This window comes from Oncorhynchus mykiss, chromosome 26 (assembly GCF_057628025.1).
Source record: "Oncorhynchus mykiss isolate SJ-2025 chromosome 26, ASM5762802v1, whole genome shotgun sequence".
Classification (NCBI taxonomy): Eukaryota; Metazoa; Chordata; class Actinopteri; order Salmoniformes; family Salmonidae; genus Oncorhynchus; species Oncorhynchus mykiss.
This window is the reverse complement of record NC_143047.1, coordinates 42969967-42993576: the sequence shown is the minus strand read 5'-3', so window position 1 is coordinate 42993576 and position 23610 is coordinate 42969967. Positions and strand designations below refer to the sequence as shown.

The 23610-nt window shown below is 42.7% G+C and overlaps 2 protein-coding genes and 1 long non-coding RNA gene across 3 annotated transcripts in view; 2 read left to right on the top strand and 1 right to left on the bottom strand.

Annotated features, from left to right (window-relative positions):
• The window catches only part of LOC110519162 (long-chain fatty acid transport protein 2), a 24472-nt gene extending 18879 nt beyond the window's left edge, over positions 1-5593 (top strand). The window contains exons 7-10 of the mRNA XM_090223178.1: positions 187-382; positions 1298-1395; positions 3557-3687; positions 4686-5593. Coding sequence (XP_090079304.1) covers positions 187-382; positions 1298-1395; positions 3557-3687; positions 4686-4862 — 602 coding nt within the window. The 3' untranslated portion in view covers positions 4863-5593. The remainder of the gene's footprint in view (positions 1-186; positions 383-1297; positions 1396-3556; positions 3688-4685) is intronic.
• LOC149971483 (uncharacterized) lies at positions 2921-5594 on the bottom strand. The gene is made up of 2 exons (XR_016492357.1): positions 5491-5594; positions 2921-5454 (listed from the first exon to the last, which is right to left on the bottom strand). It is a non-coding gene; the product is annotated as an uncharacterized LOC149971483 (long non-coding RNA).
• LOC110514841 (long-chain fatty acid transport protein 2) lies at positions 5588-23610 on the top strand. Its single transcript, XM_036963392.2, has 10 exons — positions 5588-7711; positions 8831-9055; positions 9346-9504; positions 12063-12187; positions 12393-12587; positions 17678-17768; positions 17840-18038; positions 18669-18766; positions 22920-23050; positions 23248-23610. The coding sequence occupies exons 1-10, from the start codon at positions 7234-7236 to the stop codon at positions 23419-23421; spliced, it is 1875 nt and encodes a 624-aa protein (XP_036819287.2). The 5' UTR covers positions 5588-7233; the 3' UTR covers positions 23422-23610.

The window sequence follows — 23610 nt, the reverse complement described above, 5'->3', positions numbered from 1 at the left end:
AAATCACACTTATCTCAATGTACATTATGCTATTCATGTTTGGGTGTTCGGCCCGTTCCCTAAGGAAGAGACAGGACTGTTGGTGTGGGTATACATTATGGTGTGTGAGTGTGTGTGTGTGTGTGTGTGTGTGTGTGTGTGTGTGTGTGTGTGTGTGTGTGTGTGTGTGTGTGTGTCTTCCTGAAGATGAAACAGGACTGTTGGTGTGCAAGATCACGAACATCACTCCTTTTGTTGGATACGCTAACAGCCAGCAGACAGAGAAGAAGAGACTGAGAGACGTGTTTCAGAAAGGAGATCTGTACTTTAACAGTGGAGACCTGCTGAAGATAGGCCAGGACAACTTTATTTACTTTCAGGATCGAGTCGGAGATACATTCAGGTACGTATATTCTGACTTACAGTATGGCATTCCAAATATATGGAAACATATTATATATTATATTTAGTTGACTTGTATTGACCCCTACAGGTGGAAGGGAGAGAATCTATTATATTTAGTTGACTTGTATTGACCCCTACAGGTGGAAAGGAGAGAACATATTATATTATATTATATTTAGTTGACTTGTATTGACCCCTACAGGTGGAAGGGAGAGAATCTATTATATTATATTTAGTTGACTTGTATTGACCCCTACAGGTGGAAGGGAGAGAATCTATTATATTTAGTTGAGTTGAATTGACCCCTACAGGTGGAAGGGAGAGAATCTATTATATTTAGTTGAGTTGTATTGACCCCTACAGGTGGAAGGGAGAGAATCTATTATATTTAGTTGAGTTGAATTGACCCCTACAGGTGGAAGGGAGAGAATCTATTATATTTAGTTGAGTTGTATTGACCCCTACAGGTGGAAGGGAGAGAACATGTTATATTATATTTAGTTGAGTTGAATTGACCCCTACAGGTGGAAGGGAGAGAACATATAATATTATATTTAGTTGAGTTATATTGACCCCTACAGGTGGAAGGGAGAGAATCTATTATATTTATTTGACTTGTATTGACCCCTACAGGTGGAAGGGAGAAACTCTATTATATTTAGTTGAGATGTATTGACCCCTACAGGTGGAAGGGAGAGAACATGTTATATTATATTTAGTTGAGTTGAATTGACCCCTACAGGTGGAAGGGAGAGAACATGTTATATTATATTTAGTTGAGTTGAATTGACCCCTACAGGTGGAAGGGAGAGAACATGTTATATTATATTTAGTTGAGTTGAATTGAATTGACCTCTACAGGTGGAAGGGAGAGAATCTATTATATTTAGTTGAGTTATATTGACCCCTACAGGTGGAAAGGAGAGAATGTGGCCACAACTGAAGTAGCTGACATCCTCACCCTGATAGACTTTGTCCAAGAGGCAAATGTCTACGGTGTTCAAGTACCAGGTAAATCTAACCCTAACCTTAATCTATGTACCAGGTAAATCTAACCATAACCTTAATCTATGTACCAGGTAAATCTAACCTTATCCAAGTACCAGGTAAATCTAACCCTAACCTTAATCCAAGGACCAGGTAAATCTAACCCTAACCTTAATCAATGTACCAGGTAAATCTAACCCTAACCTTAATCTGTGTACCAGGTAAATCTAACCCTAACCTTATCCAAGTACCAGGTAAATCTAACCCTAACCTTAATCTATGTACCAGGTAAATCTAATCCTAACCTGAATCTATGTACCAGGTAAATCTAACCCTAACCTTATCCAAGTACCAGGTAAATCTAACCCTAACCTTAATCCAAGTACCAGGTAAATCTAACCTTAATCTATGTACCAGGTAAATCTAACCCTAACCTTAATCCAAGGACCAGGTAAATCTAACCTTCATCTATGTACCAGGTAAATCTAACCCTAACCTTAATCTATGTACCAGGTAAATCTAATCCTAACCTGAATCTATGTACCAGGTAAATCTAACCCTAACCTTATCCAAGTACCAGGTAAATCTAACCCTAACCTTAATCCAAGTACCAGGTAAATCTAACCTTAATCTATGTACCAGGTAAATCTAACCCTAACCTTAATCCAAGGACCAGGTAAATCTAACCTTCATCTATGTACCAGGTAAATCTAACCCTAACCTTAATCCAAGTACCAGGTAAATCTAACCTTAATCTATGTACCAGGTAAATCTAACCCTAACCTTAATCCAAGTACCAGGTAAATCTAACCCCAACCTTAATCCAAGGACCAGGTAAATCTAACCCTAACCTTAATCCAAGTACCAGGTAAATCTAACCCTAACATTATCCAAGTACCAGGTAAATCTAACCCCAACCTTAATCCAAGGACCAGGTAAATCTAACCCCAACCTTAATCCAAGGACCAGGTAAATCTAACCCTAACCTTAATCCAAGTACCAGGTAAATCTAACCCTAACCTTAATCCAAGGACCAGGTAAATCTAACACTAACCTTAATCTAAGTACCAGATAAATCTAACCCTAACCTTAATCCAAGTACCAGGTAAATCTAACCCTAATCTTAATCCAAGTACCAGGTAAATCTAACCCTAACCTTAATCCAAGTACCAGGTAAATCTAACCCCAACCTTAATCCAAGTAGCAGGGAACCCTAACCTTAATCTATGTAGCAGGGAACCCTAACCTTAATCCAAGTACCAGGTAAATCTAACCCTAACCTTAATCCAAGTAGCAGGGAACCCTAACCTTTACCTTAAAATCAAACAGTACAATAATCCCCATAATAATCTGTCAGTTTAAACTAGAGATATCTTGCATTGGCGTCTCAATCCACCAGTGTCGCACTTCTGCATCTGCAGTGATCGGTGACGGAGCGGTGTTGTCAGACCAATAGGACAGGCACTTCAGAACAAACTTGTTATTCAATGTGTTTGAATGGGCTAATAGCAGTAAGGACAAATTTGACATCAAATCAGTGTTTTCTATCTTTTTGTTAATACTTCAAGGGTTCTTAAAATTCTAAATCAAATAGATAAATGATCCTTGGTATGACCTTCTTAAAACAATTCCATATAGTTTAGTGGAACGCCCCCCTCCCCCCCTCCCTCCCCGGCTTAGACAGGGTTTAGACTGTAGGGGGTTTTAAAGGGTTTAACAGTCCATTCACTCTGACATGTAATTAACCAGTAGGTTCCAATCATAAGAATACAAAAACACAACCATTACTATAAATATTTCCCAAATGAAATGTACAACTATTGCTTCCCATTGCAAAGATCTTTTTCACATTCAGCACTAAAAAGTAACCAGTGATCTAAAGATGAACTAAAACAATGTTTCACACAGCAAGCGAGCTGGTATAAAAAGTACAGTTCCACTCACCACATGATCATCATTTCAAACTTAACTTCTTAATAAAAGTGAAAGGAAAATTCCCCTCCAAAAACGATCTTTTGGTATTGTTTTCATTCGTCCACTGTTGATACAGTCCCAAAATGTTTTGCATGTCAACATTAAAGTTTTCAAGGACTGGAACTTTAAAATGCAGGAAGTGTCGTCACCGAATGATGCGTTCTGATTGTTTAGTTGGTGGAATGAGGGATTGTTGTATTCTGTCTCCAAGGCAACGAGGGGAGGATAGGAATGGCTGCCGTCACGTTGAAGTGGGGAGAACAGTTTGATGGCAACAAAACCTTCAGCCATGTAGCCAGCTACCTACCGGCGTATGCACGGCCACGCTTCATACGCATCCAGGTAACTATTCAAAAGGACTTTCTTCCTTGTATTACATCATTAATTGTAGACAATTCATGTTATTATTTATTTGAAAGTAGAATCAAACATTTTTTGCTTTTGAAAAACGGTTGAAAAACGCTATGTGGGAGCATATCGGGGTGCGTGGACTCTTTTTGTGGTTATGAGATCAGGGGGTTATCTGGATAAAAAATGAACTTAAGTGCTGGACGTGACAGGGAGCGCTATCAGCCCGTCGGCTTGGCTGCATTTTGGAGACAATTTTAGAGGCCCCCATCTTGGTGATGTAGAGAAATATTTGCATTTTGAAGTCAATTTCCTAAAATTCTACACGTCTCAATGGAGCCGAAACAAGTTTTTGCAGTTTTAAAGCTAATTTCCTTCAATTCTAGGCATTTAGCCATGTTCAATGCTGTGTTCTTTTGTTCAACCTAAAAAACAAAATCTATACGATCCAGGCTGTATCACATCCGGCCGTGATTGGGAGTCCCATAGGGGGGCGCACAATTGGCCCAGTGTCATCCGGGTTTGGCCGGGGTAGGCTCTCATTGTAAATAAGAATTTGTTCTTAACTGACTTGCTTCTTTAAATAAATCTTACATGTAAAAATAAAACAAATCTATAACGCAAAATTCATTGTTTTTGTAATGTTCTATTCTCCCTGACTGTCTAGCTTTTATTTTGCTTATTGTTAGTTCTCAAAGATGATATTATTAAAAATATATATTTTAGTCGTTTAAGTTTACACTGAAATGTTTTTTCACCCCAAAAAGGTATTTAAAAATACATTTTTACAGTGTTTGGACTTAGTCGACTAGAAGTAACGCTTAGGCGGCCCGCCCAAGGATTTCAATGGCAGAAAAATCCCTGGAGATGAATAGTGAATAGTCCACTGAGCCAAAAGCCTGTGTGCGTTTACATGTCTCTCTACGCCCCCTCTCTCTCCTTTCTGTCTGTCTGTCTGTCTCCACCCCCCCCCCCCCCCCCCCCCCATCCAGAATGCGGTGGAGATGACGGGGACCTTCAAGCAGATGAAGGTGAGGTTAGTGGAGGAAGGTTTCGACCCGGCAGGCATCACAGACCCTCTGTACATCCTACAGGAGAGAAATCAGAGTTACACACCATTGACTGGCCAGATCTACGGCTCCATAGTGGCAGGCATCATCAAGCTGTGAACAGATCTGTGGTGATACTACTCTTGGGTCCTATTCATTAGGGCATGCAATTGAAAACGTTTCAAAAATGTTTTGCAACGGAAAACAAAAATGAGTATTACTTAGTCCCTCCCTGTTTTAGTCCACGCCAGCCCTCATTCTTTACCTGCGGCATCGTCTGAGACCGGCCACCCGGACAGCTAATGAAACTCAGGAGTATTTCTGTCAGTAATAAAGCCCTTTTGTGTGGAAAATCTCATTCTGATTGGCTGGGCCTGTGTTAAAGTGATTTAAATGTTGAACGATAATGATGAAATAATTCCACTCTGAAACCTTATAACTGTATGAAATTGATTAGAATCATGCAATTATTATCTGATGGTTTTGTGTAGTTTTAGTCAGTAAAATTATATATCTGTGAGTGTAGTTTTAGTCAGAATTAGGGTTAAACAATATATCTGTACAATATGTCTTTATAGTATCTTAAACACAGACTCTCTGAGCAGAATTCAGTGCCGACCTGGCTAGAGGTTTGGGAGAGGACAGGGAGTACTTCTCAAGGTCTCCCTAATCTTTGTCGGCTGGGTAATGATACAGTATGTGCGTAGGATACCTACTGTTTGTGTGTGGAAGTATGTGCGTAGGATACCTACTGTTTGTGTGTGAATGTAAGTGCATAAGGAGCCAGTATAAAGTGAATGGTTTTGTACAACGGACTAGCGCTCTCATGAATAAACATTTTGACTATCATAGCTGGGCCTCTGTCTGTTTCATTCAACCAGTATCTTACAAATTCTGGGTTGCAGACTGAGTAGTTTAATTGAATTGGGTTTTGAACATTGAGAACATAATTCTCGTGACAGCCTGGGCCTGGCTCCCAAGTGGGTGGGCCTATATCCTCCTAGGCCCATCCATGGCTAGCCTACACCTTGACCAGGGGTCAGAGAGCAGATTTGACATCTATATAGACTAGGTAGAGCCTACACCTTGACCAGGGGTCAGAGAGCAGATATTACAACTATATAGACTAGGTAGAGCCTACACCTTGACTAGGGGTCAGAGAGCAGATATTCCATCTATGTAGACTAGGTAGAGCCTACACCTTGTCCAGGGGTCAGAGAGCAGATATTACATCTATATAGACTAGGTAGAGCCTACACCTTGTCCAGGGGTCAGAGAGCAGATATTACATCTATATAGACTAGGTAGAGCCTACACCTTGACCAGGGGTCAGAGAGCAGATATTACATCTATATAGACTAGGTAGAGCCTACACCTTGACCAGGGGTCAGAGAGCAGATATTCCATCTATATAGACTAGGTATAGCCTACACCTTGTCCAGGGGTCAGAGAGCAGATATTACATTTATATAGACTAGGTAGAGCCTACACCTTGTCCAGGGGTCAGAGAGCAGATATTACATCTATATAGACTAGGTAGAGCCTACACCTTGACCAGGGGTCAGGGCAATGATATTGGCTGTATACCACCCTCAAATTCATATCTGGGCATCGAAGACAGTTCCACTGCTTAAAAAAAAATCTATTGTTCATATCCGTGATTATTTTAGACCTGGGACCTGGTGGGTGCAATGAATGATCAGGTGGAACAGAAAACCAGTAGTCTGGCCCTGGTGCAGTTGAATACCCCTGGTAGAAGACAGGGGTCAACAATGAAACCCTTTTACACAAATAGGAAATAAAATAATGAAAACTGATATGTTGGTTGATGTATTCATGAAGCCATGGTCTAATGTAAAACCCACAGCCATAAACACAGAGACAGTGATTGAACAAATGTTGCTGAGATTTATTACAATGTAATAAAAACGGATGTTTGAGCCTTCTGACTCTCCCAACAGGACCGGCATGTAGCCTGCCTATGCTGTTACAGCCCCACAGGCCATAACACAATAAAATGTCAACTCTCAAACAAGGAGAAATTATATAGATCTATGGATAGAGGTCAGCAGGGGTAAACTGGGACCAGAAATCAGCTCCGGCATTTCCAACATAGCCCCCCCCCCCCCCCCCCCCATTATTATCCAGAACATTTTCCTTGTGACCCAAAAAATAAAGTTAGACTGGCCCAATAGGCAAAAGATGCCAGATGGCCAGTCTGCCCATGGAGGTCAATGCCCTAGAGGTGTCTGTCTGTAACATGTCACTGCCATGGTCATAATTAGAAGAATAGAATATCCTACTACTTCCTTACTTTATATTCTTCGCAACGCCATTGGCTGTTGGGGATTTCACGTCTACATGCGTCCAAAGGTCGTGGAGAGTTGTGGACTGGAGGTGTTGCAATAACCTGTTACTTTCTTAAATAGCACGGCCTAGAAGGAGACACCTTTTATTGACAATCACAAAGAAGTAGACCTTAACTTTCAATATGTACGTGTTATTATATACCATATTGGCAGGATTGGCTATACTGCCACTCTTCCTTTATCTCAGAAATCCTTATTTTACGCAGGACCTGCGCTACACAGTAACTTGCGTCTTACTCTGGTTACGAATTAACAGAATCAAGAGGAGCAAACCGTTCTACAGCATGCTGGACTGTTTTCTCGATAAGGTCAAAAAACACCCCAACAAACAGTTTATTGTATTCGAGAAGAGTTCGTATACATACCGGGATGTTGACAAGCAGAGCAACAAGTTGGCCCGGGCGCTCTCACAGCACGCCAGCGTGAAGGAAGGGGACACTGTCGCCCTCTTCATGGGTAACGAGCCCATGTATGTGTTTATCTGGCTGGCCCTGGCTAAACTTGGATGTAGAGCCGCTCTGCTCAACTACAACATCAGGTCCAAGTCCTTATTGCACTGTTTCACCTGCTGTGGAACCAACGTGCTCCTGGCTGCTTCAGGTAAGTCCAGCCCACTTACCTTTGTGTTGCCGTTTACAATATCATTGTTAATACATCTATTTAAAAAAAATAATTAATAATAACTAGTGTAGAGACATATGGTGTCTAGATCGGCAGGTAGTCTAGTGGTTGGGCCAGTAACTGATATGTAGGCTAGTGGTTAGAGCGTTGGGCCAGTAACTGAAAGGTAGCCTAGTGGTTAGAGTGTTGGGCCAGTAACTGAAAGGTAGCCTAGTGGTTAGAGTGTTGGGCCAGTAACTGAAAGGTAGCCTAGTGGTTAGAGTGTTGGGCCAGTAACTGAAAGGTAGCCTAGTGGTTAGAGCGTTGGGCCAGTAACGGATATGTAGGTTAGTGGTTAGAGCGTTGGGCCAGTCACTGAAAGGTAGCCTAGTGGTTAGAGCATTGGGCCAGTAACTGAAAGGTAGCCTAGTGGTTAGAGCGTTGGGCCAGTAACTGAAAGGTAGCCTAGTGGTTAGAGCATTGGGCCAGTAACGGATATGTAGGTTAGTGGTTAGAGAGTTGGGCCAGTCACTGAAAGGTAGCCTAGTGGTTAGAGCGTTGGGCCAGTAACTGATATGTAGGCTAGTGGTTAGAGCGTTGGGCCAGTAACCGATATGTAGCCTAGTGGTTAGAGCGTTGGGCCAGTAACAGATAGGTAGCCTAGTGGTTAGAGCGTTGGGCCAGTAACCGATATGTAGCCTAGGGGTTAGAGCGTTGGGCCAGTAAACGAAAGGTAGCCTAGTGGTTAGAGCGTTGGGCCAGTAACCGATATGTAGCCTAGTGGTTAGAGAGTTGGGCCAGTAACCGAAAGGTTGCTAGATCGAATTCCCGAACTTACAAGGTACAAATCTGTAGTTCTGCTCCTGAGCAAGGCAGTTAACCCACTGTTCCCTGGACGCTGAAAACGTGGATGTTGATTATATCAGCCCCCACACCTCTGATTCAGAGGGGTTGGGTTAAATGTGGAAGTTCAATGCATTCAGTTGTACAATTGACTAGGTATCCTCCTTTCCCTCTATGCAGCAAGTGGGAGGCAGTGCTAGTAGTGCACAGGCCAAAATTAATGGGATTCTGTCTCATGCTTGCTCTGTCTGTGTCCCTCACTCTCTCCTCCCCCAGAGTTGCGTGGAGCGGTAGAGGAGGTTCTCCCCACCCTGAGGGAGCAGAGTGTAAGTGTGTTTGTGCTGGGTGAGGAGGAGGAGGAGAAGTGTGTGACGGAGGGAGTGAATACTCTGAGCAGCAGCAGGATACAGCAGGCCTCAGATCAACCTCTGGACCCACAGCTCAGGTCAAAGGTCACCTTAAAGAGCCCTGCCCTCTACATCTATACGTCAGGAACTACAGGTAAGCTGGACCAAACCAAGCTGGACTGGACTGGCTTGGTTATGCATCCAGCATAGTTGCAGGAAGTCTGCTAGAAAGAACGATGTGAAAATATAATGTCCAGACCAGTACAGTATGACTCTGGTCAGCCCTGTAGTGTGAATTAGACAGAATACTACTGATGTTTATGCCAGACAGGTAAATATTCTTAGATTGCACAACTCTGATTGGTCAAAGATATAAGGTATCATTTGAGATTTTCATCAGCCTTGATTCTCTGTTTCCTGCCCTTCCTGTTGTCTCGTCCTCAGGTCTGCCGAAGGCTGCGGTGATCACACATGAGAAGCTGTACATGGCCTCCTCTATGCAGGCCATCTCAGGTGTGGCCTCTGATGATGTCATCTACATCTACCTGCCTCTCTACCACTCTGCCGGCTTCATAATGGGTTTGACTGGAGCCATAGAGAGAGGTACACTACGGTACTGTATGGCACAGTTGGTGAGAGTGTTGTTCTGGCAGCCGCCAGGTCGTGGGTTCAATTCCTGCATGGATTACATGCACCTCATAGTAGATAATCCTTTTGTCAGTCAGTGAGTTAGTTAGATAATAATTTAGTCAGTCAGTGAGTTAGTTAGTTAGATAATAATTTAGTCAGTCAGTGAGTTAGTTTGTTAGATAATAATTGAGTCAGTCAGTGAGTTAGTTAGTTAGATAATAATTTAGTCAGTCAGTGAGTTAGTTAGTTAGTTAGATAATAATTTAGTCAGTCAGTGAGTTAGTTAGTTAGATAATAATTTAGTCAGTCAGTGAGTTAGTTTGTTAGATAGATAATAATTTAGTCAGTCAGTGAGTTAGTTAGTTAGATAGATAATAATTTAGTCAGTCAGTGAGTTAGTCAGTCAGTGAGTTAGTTAGATAATAATTTAGTCAGTCAGTGAGTTAGTTAGTTAGATAATAATTTAGTCAGTCAGTGAGTTAGTTAGTTAGATAATAATTTAGTCAGTCAGTCAGTTAGTTAGTTAGTTATTTAGTTAGTCAGTTAGTTAGTAAGGTAATAATTTAGTCAGTCAGTGAGTTAGTTAGTTAGATAATAATTTAGTCAGTCAGTGAGTTAGTTAGTTAGATAGATAATAATTTAGTCAGTCAGTGAGTTAGTCAGTCAGTGAGTTAGTTAGTTAGATAATCATTTAGTCAGTCAGTGAGTTAGTTAGTTAGATAATAATTTAGTCAGTCAGTCAGTTAGTTAGTTAGTCAGTTAGTTAGTAAGGTAATAATTTAGTCAGTCAGTGAGTTAGTTAGTTAGATAATAATTTAGTCAGTCAGTGAGTTAGTTTGTTAGATAATAATTTAGTCAGTCAGTGAGTTAGTTAGATAATAATTTAGTCAGTCAGTGAGTTAGTCAGTCAGTTAGTTAGTTAGTTAGTTAGTTAGTTAGTTAGTTAGTTAGCTAGCTAGTTAGATAATCCTTTTGTCAGTCAGTGAGTTAGTTAGTTAATAATTTAGTCAGTCAGTCAGTTAGTTAGTAAGGTAATAATTTAGTCAGTCAGTGAGTTAGTTTGTTAGGTAATCATTTAGTCAGTCAGTCAGTTAGTTTGTTAGGTAGTCATTTAGCCAGTCAGTGAGTTAGTTAGGTAATCATTTAGTCACTCAGTAAGTTAGTTTGTTAGGTAATTATTTAGTCAGGCAGTTAGTTTGTTAGTTAGGTAATCATTTAGTCACTTAGTGATTTAGTTAGTTAGGTAATCATTTAGTCAGTCAGTGAGTTAGTTATTTAGGTGATTATTTTGTCAGTCAGTTAGTTAGTTAGCTAGCTAGCTAGTTAGTTAGTTTGGTAATAATTTAGTCAGTCAGTTAGTTAGTAAGGTAATCATTTAGTCAGTCAGTGAGTTAGTTAGTTAGGTAATCATTTATTCAGTCAGTCAGTTAGTTAGTAAGGTAATCATTTAGTCAGTCAGTGAGTTAGTTTGTTAGGTAATCATTTAGTCAGTCAGTCAGTCAGTTAGTTTGTTAGGTAATCATTTAGTCAGTCAGTGAGTTAGTTTGTTAGTTAGTTAGGTAATCATTTTGTCAGTCAGTGAGTTAGTTAGGTAATCATTTAGTCAGTCAGTGAGTCAGCTAGTTAGTTAGGTAATCATTTAGTCAGGCAGTGAGTTAGTTAGTTAGTTAGGTAATCATTTAGTCAGTCAGTGAGTTAGTTTGTTAGGTAATCATTTAGTCAGTCAGTGAGTTAGTTAGTTAGGTAATAATTTAGTCAGTCAGTGAGTAAGTTTGTTAGGTAATCATTTTGTCAGTCAGTTAGTGAGTTAGTTTGTTAGGTAATCATTTAGTCAGTCAGTGAGTTAGTTAGTTAGGTAATCATTTAGTCAGTCAGTAAGTTAGTTTGTTAGGTAATCATTTAGTCAGTCAGTTAGTTTGTTAGGTAATCGTTTAGTCAGTCAGTCAGTTAGTTAGTTTGTTAGGTAATCATTTTGTCAGTCAGTGAGTTAGTTAGGTAATCATTTAGTCAGGCAGTGAGTTAGTGAGTTAGTTAGTTAGTTAGGTAATCATTTAGTCAGTCAGTGAGTTAGTTAGTTAGTTAGGTGATTATTTCGTCAGTCAGTTAGTTAGTTTGTTAGGTAATCATTTAGTCAGTTAGTGAGTTTGTTTGTTAGGTAATCATTAGTCAGTCAGTGAGTTAGTTTGTTAGTTAATCATTTAGCCAGTCAGTGAGTTAGTTAGTTAGGGAATCATTTAGTCAGTCAGTTAGTTAGTTTGTTAGGTAATACTTTTGTCAGTCAGTTAGTTAGTTTGTTAGTTAGTTAGGTAATCATTTAGTCAGTCAGTTAGTTAGTTAATAATTTAGTCAGTTAGTGAGTTAGTTAGGTAATCATTTAGTCAGTCAGTTAGTTAGTTAGTTAGGTAATCATTTAGTCAGTCAGTTAGTTAGGTAATCATTTAGTCAGTTAGTCAGTCAGTTAGTGAGTTAGTTTGTTTGTCCATGAGGTTGTGAGCTCTGTTGAATGTTGGTGCTTTATCTTCTCCTCTCAGGCAGCACCGTTGTCCTGAGGCGTAAATTCTCTGCCTCTAACTTCTGGGATGACTGCAGGAAACACAAGGTGACAGTGATCCAGTACATAGGAGAGATCATGAGGTACCTCTGTAACTCACCCAAGGTACTGGAACACTCCTGTTACTTTCATCATTCAGACCATTAAAGACCAAAAAGAAATGGGCTGATAGTATTACATCATTAAGCAATGTAAACCAAATGCCTGTACATGCTATCCCCTCTCTTCTTCTCTCCTCACCTCTCCCTACCTCTTATCTCCTCCCTTCTCCCCTCCCCTTGTTTCTTCACCTCTCCTCTTCTCTCCTCAGAAAGATAATGACAGGCATCACAAGGTACGTCTGGCCCTGGGTAACGGGCTTAGAGCAGACACCTGGTCAGAGTTCCTGCAGCGTTTTGGTGACATCCGTGTCTGTGAATGTTACGGAGCCACAGAGGGACACGTCGGCTTCATCAACTACATTGGGAAAGTCGGAGCGATTGGCAAAGAGCACTTCTTTCATAAAGTGAGACTACTGTCTGGGACAATAATGGCTGTTGTGTTCTAAATACCAGCCTATTCACTTTCTAGTGCACTACTTTAAACCAGGGTCCTTAGGGCTCTGGTCAAATGTAGTGCACTATATAGGGAATAGGGGTGCCGTTGGGATGCAGACACTGAGCTTCTGAGAAAGACTACCTTGTTTCTATTCCTAAACAGTCTATGTGAGATGTATTACATCAGTGTGATGAAGTGTGTCAGGACACTGTTTTGTATGGAAACTCAAATAGAAGTAGAACATCTTTGTTTTCTGGTGGCACTATACTACAGTGCCTTGCGAAAGTATTCGGCCCCCTTGAACTTTGCGACCTTTTGCCACATTTCAGGCTTCAAACATAAAGATATAAAACTGTATTTTTTTGTGAAGAATCAACAACAAGTGGGACACAATCATGAAGTGGAACGACATTTATTGGATATTTCAAACTTTTTTAACAAATCAAAAACTGAAAAATTGGGCGTGCAAAATTATTCAGCCCCTTTACTTTCAGTGCAGCAAACTCTCCAGAAGTTCAGTGAGGATCTCTGAATGATCCAATGTTGACCTAAATGACTAATGATGATAAATGCAATCCACCTGTGTGTAATCAAGTCTCCGTATAAATGCACCTGCACTGTGATAGTCTCAGAGGTCCGTTAAAAGCGCAGAGAGCATCATGAAGAACAAGGAACACACCAGGCAGGTCCGAGATACTGTTGTGAAGAAGTTTAAAGCCGGATTTGGATACAAAAAGATTTCCCAAGCTTTAAACATCCCAAGGAGCATAATATAAGATAATATTGAAATGGAAGGAGTATCAGACCACTGCAAATCTACCAAGACCTGGCCGTCCCTCTAAACTTTCAGCTCATACAAGGAGAAGACTGATCAGAGATGCAGCCAAGAGGCCCATGATCACTCTGGATGAACTGCAGAGATCTACAGCTGAGGTGGGAGACTCTGTCCATAGGACAACAATCAGTCGTATATTGCACAAATCTGGCCTTTATGGAAGAGTGGCAAGAAGAAAGCCATTTCTTAAAGATATCCATAAAAAGTGTCATTTAAAGTTTGCCACAAGCCACCTGGGAGACACACCAAACATGTGGAAGAAGGTGCTCTGGTCAGATGAAACCAAAATTGAACTTTTTGGCAACAATGCAATACGTTATGTTTGGCGTAAAAGCAACACAGCTCATCACCCTGAACACACCATCCCCACTGTCAAACATGGTGGTGGCAGCATTATGGTTTGGGCCTGCTTTTCTTCAGCAGGGACAGGGAAGATGGTTAAAATTGATGGGAAGATGGATGGAGCCAAATACAGGACCATTCTGGAAGAAAACCTGATGGAGTCTGCAAAAGACCTGAGACTGGGACGGAGATTTGTCTTCCAACAAGACAATGATCCAAAACATAAAGCAAAATCTACAATGGAATGGTTCAAAAATAAACATATCCAGGTGTTAGAATGTCCAAGTCAAAGTCCAGACCTGAATCCAATCGAGAATCTGTGGAAAGAACTGAAAACTGCTGTTCACAAATGCTCTCCATCCAACCTCACTGAGCTCGAGCTGTTTTGCAAGGAGGAATGGGAAAACATTTCAGTCTCTCGATGTGCAAAACTGATAGAGACATACCCCAAGCGACTTACAGCTGTAATCGCAGCAAAAGGTGGCGCTACAAAGTATTAACTTAAGGCGGCTGAATAATTTTGCACGCCCAATTTTTCAGTTTTTGATTTGTTAAAAAAGTTTGAAATATCCAATAAATGTCGTTCCACTTCATGATTGTGTCCCACTTGTTGTTGATTCTTCACAAAAAAATACAGTTTTATATCTTTGTTTGAAGCCTGAAATGTGGCAAAAGGTCGCAAAGTTCAAGGGGGCCGAATACTTTCGCAAGGCACTGTATCTTCATTGTTAATAGATACTCGTATTATATAGCTATTGTAATGCAACAAAATAGGAAAAACGCCAAGGCTGAATACTTTTGAAAGATTCCTTTTTGTTACATAGATACAGTATATTTGTTACGGTTTTCTTCCGTCGAAGGAGAGGAGGACCAAAATGCAGCGTGGTTATTTCGATACATCTTTAATCAAAGATAAACACGAACAATACAAACAATAAACGTAACGTGAAAACCTAAACAGCCTTATCTGGTGCAAACAAACACTGAGACATGAACAATCACCCACGAAACACTCAAAGAATATGGCTGCCTAAATATGGTTCCCAATCAGAGACAACGATAAACACCTGCCTCTGATTGAGAACCACTTCAGGCAACCATAGACTTTTTCTAGACAACCCCACTATACCACAATCCCAATACCTACAAAACCCCAAGACAAAACACACCACATAATTAACCCATGTCACACCCTGGCCTGACCAAAATAATAAAGAAAACACAGAATACTAAGACCAGGGCGTGACAGAACCCCCCCCCCCCCCAAGGTGCGGACTCCCGGCCACACACCTAAACCCATAGGGGAGGGTCCAGGTGGGCGTCTGTCCACGGTGGCGGCTCGGGACGTGGACCCCACTCAAACAAAGTCTCAGTCCGCCTGCATCGCGTCCTTAGATTGGCGACCCTCGCCGCCGACCTTGGCCTAGTAACCCTCACCAAGGGCCCCACTGGACTGAGGGGCAGCTCGGGACTGAGGGGCAGCTCGGGACTGAGGGGCAGCTCGGGACTGAGGGGTAGCTCAGGACTGAGGGGTAGCTCGGGACTGAGGGGTAGCTCGGGACTGAAGAGTAGCTCGGGACTGAAGAGTAGCTCAGGACTGAGAGGAAGCTCAGGACTGAGAGGAAGCTCAGGACTGAGAGGAAGCTCAAGCAGGTTAATGGCACTGGCAGATCCAGGCTGACTGGTGGTTCTGGCTGACTGGCGGCTCTGGCAGATCCTGGCTGACTGGCAGTTCTGGCAGATCCTGGCTGACTGGCGGATCCTGGCTAACTGGCGGATCTGGAGGATCCTGGCTGACTGGCGGATCCTGGCAGACTGGCGGCTCTGGCTGCTCCATGCTGACTGGCGGCTCTGGCTGCTCCATGCTGACTGGCGGCTCTGGCGGCTTCTTGCAGACTGGCGGCTCTGGCGGCTCCTTGCAGACTGGCGGCTCTGGCGGCTCCTTGCAGACTGGCGGCTCCTTGCAGACTGGCGGCTCTGGCGGCTCCTTGCAGACTGGCAGCTCCCTTCAGAAAGGCAGCTCCCCGCAGACTGGCTGCTCCTTGCAGACTGGCTGCTCCTTGCAGACTGGCTGATCCTTGCAGACTGGCAACTCTGGCTGCTCCTTGCAGACTGGCAACTCTGGCTGCTCCTTGCAGACTGGCAACTCTGGCTGCTCCTTGCAGACTGGCTGCTCCTTGCAGACTGGCTGCTCCTTGCAGACTGGCAACTCTGGCTGCTCCTTGCAGACTGGCAACTCTGGCTGCTCCTTGCAGACTGGCAACTTTGGCTGCTCCTTGCAGACTGGCAACTTTGGCTGCTCCTTGCAGACTGGCAACTCTGGCTGCTCCTTGCAGACGGGAGACTCCAGCAGCGCTGTAGAGGAGGAAGGCTCTGGCAGCGCTAGACAGGCGGGAGACTCCGGCAGCGCTGTAGAGGAGGAAGGCTCCGGCAGCGCTGGACAGGCGGGAGGCTCCGGCAGCGCTGGACAGGCGGGAGACTCCGGCAGCGCTGGACAGGCGGGAGACTCCGGCAGCGCTGGAGAGGAGGAAGGCTCTGGCAGCGCTGGACAGGCGAAGCGCAATGAAGGCCTGGTACGTGGCGCTGGCACTGGTGGTACTGGGTCGAGAACACGCACAGGAAGCCTGGTGCGGGGAGCTGCCACCGGAGAGCTGGTGCGTGGAGGTGGTGCTGGATAGACCGGACCGTGCAGGCGCACTGGAGCTCTTGAGCACCGAGCCTGTCCAACCTTAGCTGGTTGAATGCTCCCGGTCGCCCTGCCAGTGCGGCGAGGTGGAATAGCCCGCATTGGGCTATGCAGGCGAACCGGGGACACTGAGCGCAAGGCTGGTGCCATGTAAGCCGGCCCAAGGAGACGCACTGGAGACCAGATGTGTAGAGCCGGCTTCATGACACTTGGCTCGATGCTTACTCTAGCCCGGCCGATACGCGGAGCTGGTATGTACCGCACCGGGCTATGCACCCGCACTGGAGACACCGTGCGCACCACAGTATAACACGGTGCCTGCCCGGTCTCTCTAGCCCCCCGGTAAGCACAGGAAGTTGGCACAGGTCTCTGACCTGGCTTAGCCATACTCCCGGTGTGCCAATACATTTTTGGGGCTGACTCTTGGGCTTCCATCCGTGTCGCCGTGCTGCCTCCTCATACCAGCGCCTCTCCGCTTTCGCCGCCTCCAGTTCTTCTTTGGGGCGGCGATATTCTCCAGGCTGAGCCCAGGGTCCTTTACCATCCAATATCTCCTCCCATGTCCAGAAATCTGGATTTCGCTGCTCCTGCTGCCGCTGCCTGTCACCACGCCGCTTGGTCCTGTTGTGGTGGGTGATTCTGTTACGGTTTTCTTCCGTCGAAGGAGAGGAGGACCAAAATGCAGCGTGGTTATTTCGATACATCTTTAATCAAAGATAAACACGAACAATACAAACAATAAACGTAACGTGAAAACCTAAACAGCCTTATCTGGTGCAAACAAACACTGAGACATGAACAATCACCCACGAAACACTCAAAGAATATGGCTGCCTAAATATGGTTCCCAATCAGAGACAACGATAAACACCTGCCTCTGATTGAGAACCACTTCAGGCAACCATAGACTTTTCTAGACAACCATTATAGCCTGGTTCCTCGAGGTTTCTTCCTAGATTCTGGTCTTTCTTGGGAGTTTTTCCTAGCCACTGTGCTTCTAGTCTTGCATTGCTTGCTGTTTGGGGTTTTAGGCTGGGTTTCTGTACAGCACTTTGTGACATCAGCTGATGTAATAAAGGCTTAATAAATACATTTGATTGATTGATTGATATGGTGTATCATTGTCTTCTCTTGTTATGTGTGTTGTTGTCTGTCTGTCTGTCTGTCTGTCTGTCTGTTCTATGTGTGTTCGCAGGCAAACTTCTCCTACGTTCTGATTCAGTATGACACAGAGAGAGAGGAACCTGTCAAAGACTCTAGAGGTTTCTGTATCAAAGTCCCTAAAGGTGAGAACCCACAAACACACACATAAACACACACAAACACACACCTCATTACTTGTTGTTTTGGTCCTCAGGAGAAACTGGATTGCTGGTTGCCAAGATTACAGCGCAGGCTCCGTTTAGTGGCTATGCTAATAACCAGGAGCAGACAGACAGGAAGAAGCTGAGAGATGTGTTTGTTAAGGGAGATCTGTACTTCAACAGTGGAGACCTGCTGAGGATCGACCACGAGGGCTTTGTTTACTTCATGGACCGCATCGGAGACACCTTCAGGTCAGAAATGCTTTAGCTGTTTTTACTTTAGTAGTTATCAACTAAAGGTTTAATAATGAGCTGGGTTAAAGTTATTTATGGGGTGGCAGGGAACCTAGTGGGTAGAGCGTTGGACACTTAACCGAAAGGTTGCAAGATCGAATCCCTGAGCTGACAAGGTAAAAAATCTGTCGTTCTGCCCCTGAATAAGGCAGTTAACCCACTGGCTGTCATTGAAAATAAGAATTAGTTCTTAACTGACTTGACTAGTTAAATAAAGGTTAAAAAAATACGATGTCCTGTTCTGTGAATCACCTGCAGGTTGAGATATGAGCTGGGTTTAATACTATAGATGTAATGTTACTGTCCTGTCCTGTGAATCACCTGCAGGTTGAGATATGAGCTGGGTTTAATACTATAGATGTAATGTTATTGTCCTGTGAATCACCTGCAGGTTGAGTTATGAGCTGGGTTTAATACTATAGATGTAATGGTCCTGTCCTGTCCTGTGAATCACCTGCAGGTTGAGTTATGAGCTGGGTTTCTCTAGGTTTCTTCCTTCTTGGAAGGGTTTGCAGTCTGCTTCTGCTTGCTCTTTGGGTTCTATGCCAGGCTACTGTCTGAATTAATTTGATATGAGTCAACATCCAGGTGGAAAGGAGAGAACGTGGCCACCACGGAGGTGACTGAGCACCTGATCATGGTGGAATGTATCGAAGAAGCCAACGTCTACGGTGTCAAGGTTCCAGGTGATTTGACTTTTGATTTTAGTCATTTAGCAGACGCTCTTATCCAAAGGTAGCTAGGTTCATTTAACAGACTCTCTTATACAGAGGTAGCTAGGTTCATTTAACAGACTCTCTTATCCAGAGGTAGCTAGGTTCATTTACCAGACTCTCTTATCCAGGGGTAGCTAGGTTCATTTAACAGACTCTCTTAGCCAGAGGTAGCTAGGTTCATTTAACAGACTCTCTTATCTAGGTGTAGCTAGGTTCATTTAACAGACTCTCTTATCCAGAGGTAGCTAGGTTCATTTAACAGACTCTCTTATCCAGAGGTAGCTAGGTTCATTTAACAGACTCTCTTAGCCAGAGGTAGCTAGGTTCATTTAACAGACTCTCTTATCCAGAGGTAGCTAGGTTCATTTAACAGACTTTCTTATCCAGAGGTAGCTAGGTTCATTTAACAGACTCTCTTATCCAGAGGTAGCTAGGTTCATTTAACAGACTCTCTTATCCAGAGGTAGCTAGGTTAATTTAAGACTCTCTTATCCAGAGGTAGCTAGGTTCATTTAACAGACTCTCTTATCCAGAGGTAGCTAGGTTCATTTAACAGACTCTCTTATCCAGAGGTAGCTAGGTTCATTTAACAGACTCTCTTATCCAGAGGTAGCTAGGTTCATTTAACAGACTCTCTTAGCCAGAGGTAGCTAGGTTCATTTAACAGACTTTCTTATCCAGAGGTAGCTAGGTTCATTTAACAGACTCTCTTATCCAGAGGTAGATAGGTTCATTTAACAGACTCTCTTATCTAGAGGTAGCTAGGTTCATTTAACAGACTCTCTTAGCCAGAGGTAGCTAGGTTCATTTACCAGACTCTCTTATCCAGAGGTAGCTAGGTTAATTTAACAGACTCTCTTATCTAGAGGTAGCTAGGTTCATTTACCTGACTCTCTTATCCAGAGGTAGCTAGGTTCATTTACCAGACTCTCTTATCCAGAGGTAGCTAGGTTCATTTAACAGACTCTCTTATCCAGAGGTAGCTAGGTTCATTTAACAGACTCTCTTATCCAGAGGTAGCTAGGTTCATTTAACAGACTCTCTTATCCAGAGGTAGCTAGGTTCATTTAACAGACTCTCTTATCCAGAGGTAGCTAGGTTCATTTACCAGACTCTCTTATCCAGAGGTAGCTAGGTTCATTTAACAGACTCTCTTATCCAGAGGTAGCTAGGTTCATTTAACAGACTCTCTTATCCAGAGGTAGCTAGGTTCATTTACCAGACTCTCTTATCCAGAGGTAGCTAGGTTCATTTAACAGACTCTCTTATCTAGAGGTAGCTAGGTTCATTTAACAGACTCTCTTATCCAGAGGTAGCTAGGTTCATTTAACAGACTCTCTTATCCAGAGGTAGCTAGGTTCATTTACCAGACTCTCTTAGCCAGAGGTAGCTAGGTTCATTTACCAGACTCTCTTATCCAGAGGTAGCTAGGTTCATTTACCAGACTCTCTTATCCAGAGGTATCTAGGTTCATTTAACAGACTCTCTTATCCAGAGGTAGCTAGGTTCATTTAAGACTCTCTTATCCAGAGGTAGCTAGGTTCATTTACCAGACTCTCTTATCCAGAGGTAGCTAGGTTCATTTAAGACTCTCTTAGCCAGAGGTAGCTAGGTTAATTTAACAGACTCTCTTAGCCAGAGGTAGCTAGGTTCATTTAACAGACTCTCTTATCCAGAGGTAGCTAGGTTCATTTAACAGACTCTCTTATCCAGAGGTAGCTAGGTTCATTTAAGACTCTCTTATCCAGAGGTAGCTAGGTTCATTTACCAGACTCTCTTATCCAGAGGTAGCTAGGTTCATTTGACAGACTCTCTTAGCCAGAGGTAGCTAGGTTCATTTACCAGACTCTCTTATCCAGAGGTAGCTAGGTTCATTTGACAGACTCTCTTAGCCAGAGGTAGCTAGGTTAATTTAACAGACTCTCTTAGCCAGAGGTAGCTAGGTTCATTTACCAGACTCTCTTATCCAGAGGTAGCTAGGTTCATTTAACAGACTCTCTTAGCCAGTGGTAGCTAGGTTAATTTAACAGACTCTCTTATCCAGAGGTAGCTAGGTTCATTTACCAGACTCTCTTAGCCAGAGGTAGCTAGGTTCATTTAACAGACTCTCTTATCCAGAGGTAGCTAGGTTAATTTACCAGACTCTATTAGCCAGAGGTAGCTAGGTTCATTTAACAGACTCTCTTATCCAGAGGTAGCTAGGTTCATTTACCAGACTCTCTTAGCCAGAGGTAGCTAGGTTCATTTAAGACTCTCTTATCCAGAGGTAGCTAGGTTCATTTAACATACTCTCTTATCCAGAGGTAGCTAGGTTCATTTAACAGACTCTCTTAGCCAGAGGTAGCTAGGTTAATTTAACAGACTCTCTTATCCAAAGGTAGCTAGGTTAATTTACCAGACTCTCTTATCCAGAGGTAGCTAGGTTCATTTACCAGACTCTCTTATCCAGAGGTAGCTAGGTTCATTTACCAGACTCTCTTAGCCAGAGGTAGCTAGGTTCATTTACCAGACTCTCTTATCCAGAGGTAGCTAGGTTCATTTAAGACTCTCTCATCCAGAGGTAGCTAGGTTCATTTAACAGACTCTCTTATCCAGAGGTAGCTAGGTTCATTTACCAGACTCTCTTATCCAGAGGTAGCTAGGTTCATTTAAGACTCTCTTATCCAGAGGTAGCTAGGTTCATTTACCAGACTCTCTTATCCAGAGGTAGCTAGGTTCATTTAAGACTCTCTTAGCCAGAGGTAGCTAGGTTAATTTAACAGACTCTCTTAGCCAGAGGTAGCTAGGTTCATTTAACAGACTCTCTTATCCAGAGGTAGCTAGGTTCATTTAACAGACTCTCTTATCCAGAGGTAGCTAGGTTCATTTAAGACTCTCTTATCCAGAGGTAGCTAGGTTCATTTACCAGACTCTCTTATCCAGAGGTAGCTAGGTTCATTTGACAGACTCTCTTAGCCAGAGGTAGCTAGGTTCATTTACCAGACTCTCTTATCCAGAGGTAGCTAGGTTCATTTGACAGACTCTCTTAGCCAGAGGTAGCTAGGTTAATTTAACAGACTCTCTTAGCCAGAGGTAGCTAGGTTCATTTACCAGACTCTCTTATCCAGAGGTAGCTAGGTTCATTTAACAGACTCTCTTAGCCAGTGGTAGCTAGGTTAATTTAACAGACTCTCTTATCCAGAGGTAGCTAGGTTCATTTACCAGACTCTCTTAGCCAGAGGTAGCTAGGTTCATTTAACAGACTCTCTTATCCAGAGGTAGCTAGGTTAATTTACCAGACTCTATTAGCCAGAGGTAGCTAGGTTCATTTAACAGACTCTCTTATCCAGAGGTAGCTAGGTTCATTTACCAGACTCTCTTAGCCAGAGGTAGCTAGGTTCATTTAAGACTCTCTTATCCAGAGGTAGCTAGGTTCATTTAACATACTCTCTTATCCAGAGGTAGCTAGGTTCATTTAACAGACTCTCTTAGCCAGAGGTAGCTAGGTTCATTTAACAGACTCTCTTATCCAAAGGTAGCTAGGTTAATTTACCAGACTCTCTTATCCAGAGGTAGCTAGGTTCATTTACCAGACTCTCTTATCCAGAGGTAGCTAGGTTCATTTACCAGACTCTCTTAGCCAGAGGTAGCTAGGTTCATTTACCAGACTCTCTTATCCAGAGGTAGCTAGGTTCATTTAAGACTCTCTCATCCAGAGGTAGCTAGGTTCATTTAACAGACTCTCTTATCCAGAGGTAGCTAGGTTCATTTACCAGACTCTCTTATCCAGAGGTAGCTAGGTTCATTTAAGACTCTCTTATCCAGAGGTAGCTAGGTTCATTTACCAGATACTCTTACCTCATGTTATTTTTTATAGAATAGGTTTATTCATAGAATGTTTTATATACACTACGCACAGTTGACATAGTGTATATATAGCTACATATAACAATACACAACTACACACCTACAACACTCACAGTCACATCATTGTGTAGTTGTTATCCCAGTGTGTTCTTCTTCATGTTGGCTGTGAATGACCAGGACATTAAAGGGGGAGAATTCAAAATCAATAGTCATTTCTGAAAATGTATCAAAGTCAGCTGTCTCTCTTGGTGATCCTGCTTTGTGACGTCCCCCACAGGACACGAGGGGAGGGTTGGAATGGCAGCGATCAAACTGAAAGATGACATGGAGTTTGACAGTAAAGCCACGCTGGAGCACGTCAAGACCTCCCTGCCCAGCTACGCTCGACCACGCTTCATACGCATACAGGTGATCCCCGTGGAAATAATGTCCTAATTACAATCAGCGTTATGACACCTTTTATTTGCACTCAAAGCCACCGTCTGGGACATGTTGAAGAGATTCCCTGATCCCAGGTTGTACCTTTTTTAAAAGATTTTCTCAAAACGCTTAATATTCATTAAACATATATTTTAATGTAATTTATTTTATTTTAAATATCCCAGAATTCCCTGGCTGTGACTGGAACATTCAAGCATATGAAGGTGAAGCTAGTCGAAGAGGGATTCAACCCATCCATGATGCAGGATCGATTATACTACCTGGAGGACAGTAAGGGATACATCCCCATGACACAGGAGATGTACCACTCTATTTCTGATGGAAAGATACACTTATGATACATTTTTTATTTACAGATTTTCTAACTGTTAATCTCTTATTTTAAAATTAACTTAAATTATTCATCTGATGTACATTTTATGACTATAGAAAAACAACGTGAAAATTGAAAACTGTATGGAACATTTGTAAATAAATAAATATAGATTGATTTTGTAATAAATACAAAAAAACACATTGTATATTTA

Excerpts from the sequence above, each read along its gene's own strand:
- LOC110514841 (XM_036963392.2), top strand. The coding sequence starts at position 7,234 with ATGTACGTGTTATTATATACCATATTGGCAGGATTGGCTATACTGCCA. Across the intron at positions 7,712-8,830 it reads CGTGCTCCTGGCTGCTTCAG|AGTTGCGTGGAGCGGTAGAG; the intron begins GTAAGTCCAGCC and ends CTCCTCCCCCAG. Across the intron at positions 9,505-12,062 it reads GACTGGAGCCATAGAGAGAG|GCAGCACCGTTGTCCTGAGG; the intron begins GTACACTACGGT and ends TTCTCCTCTCAG.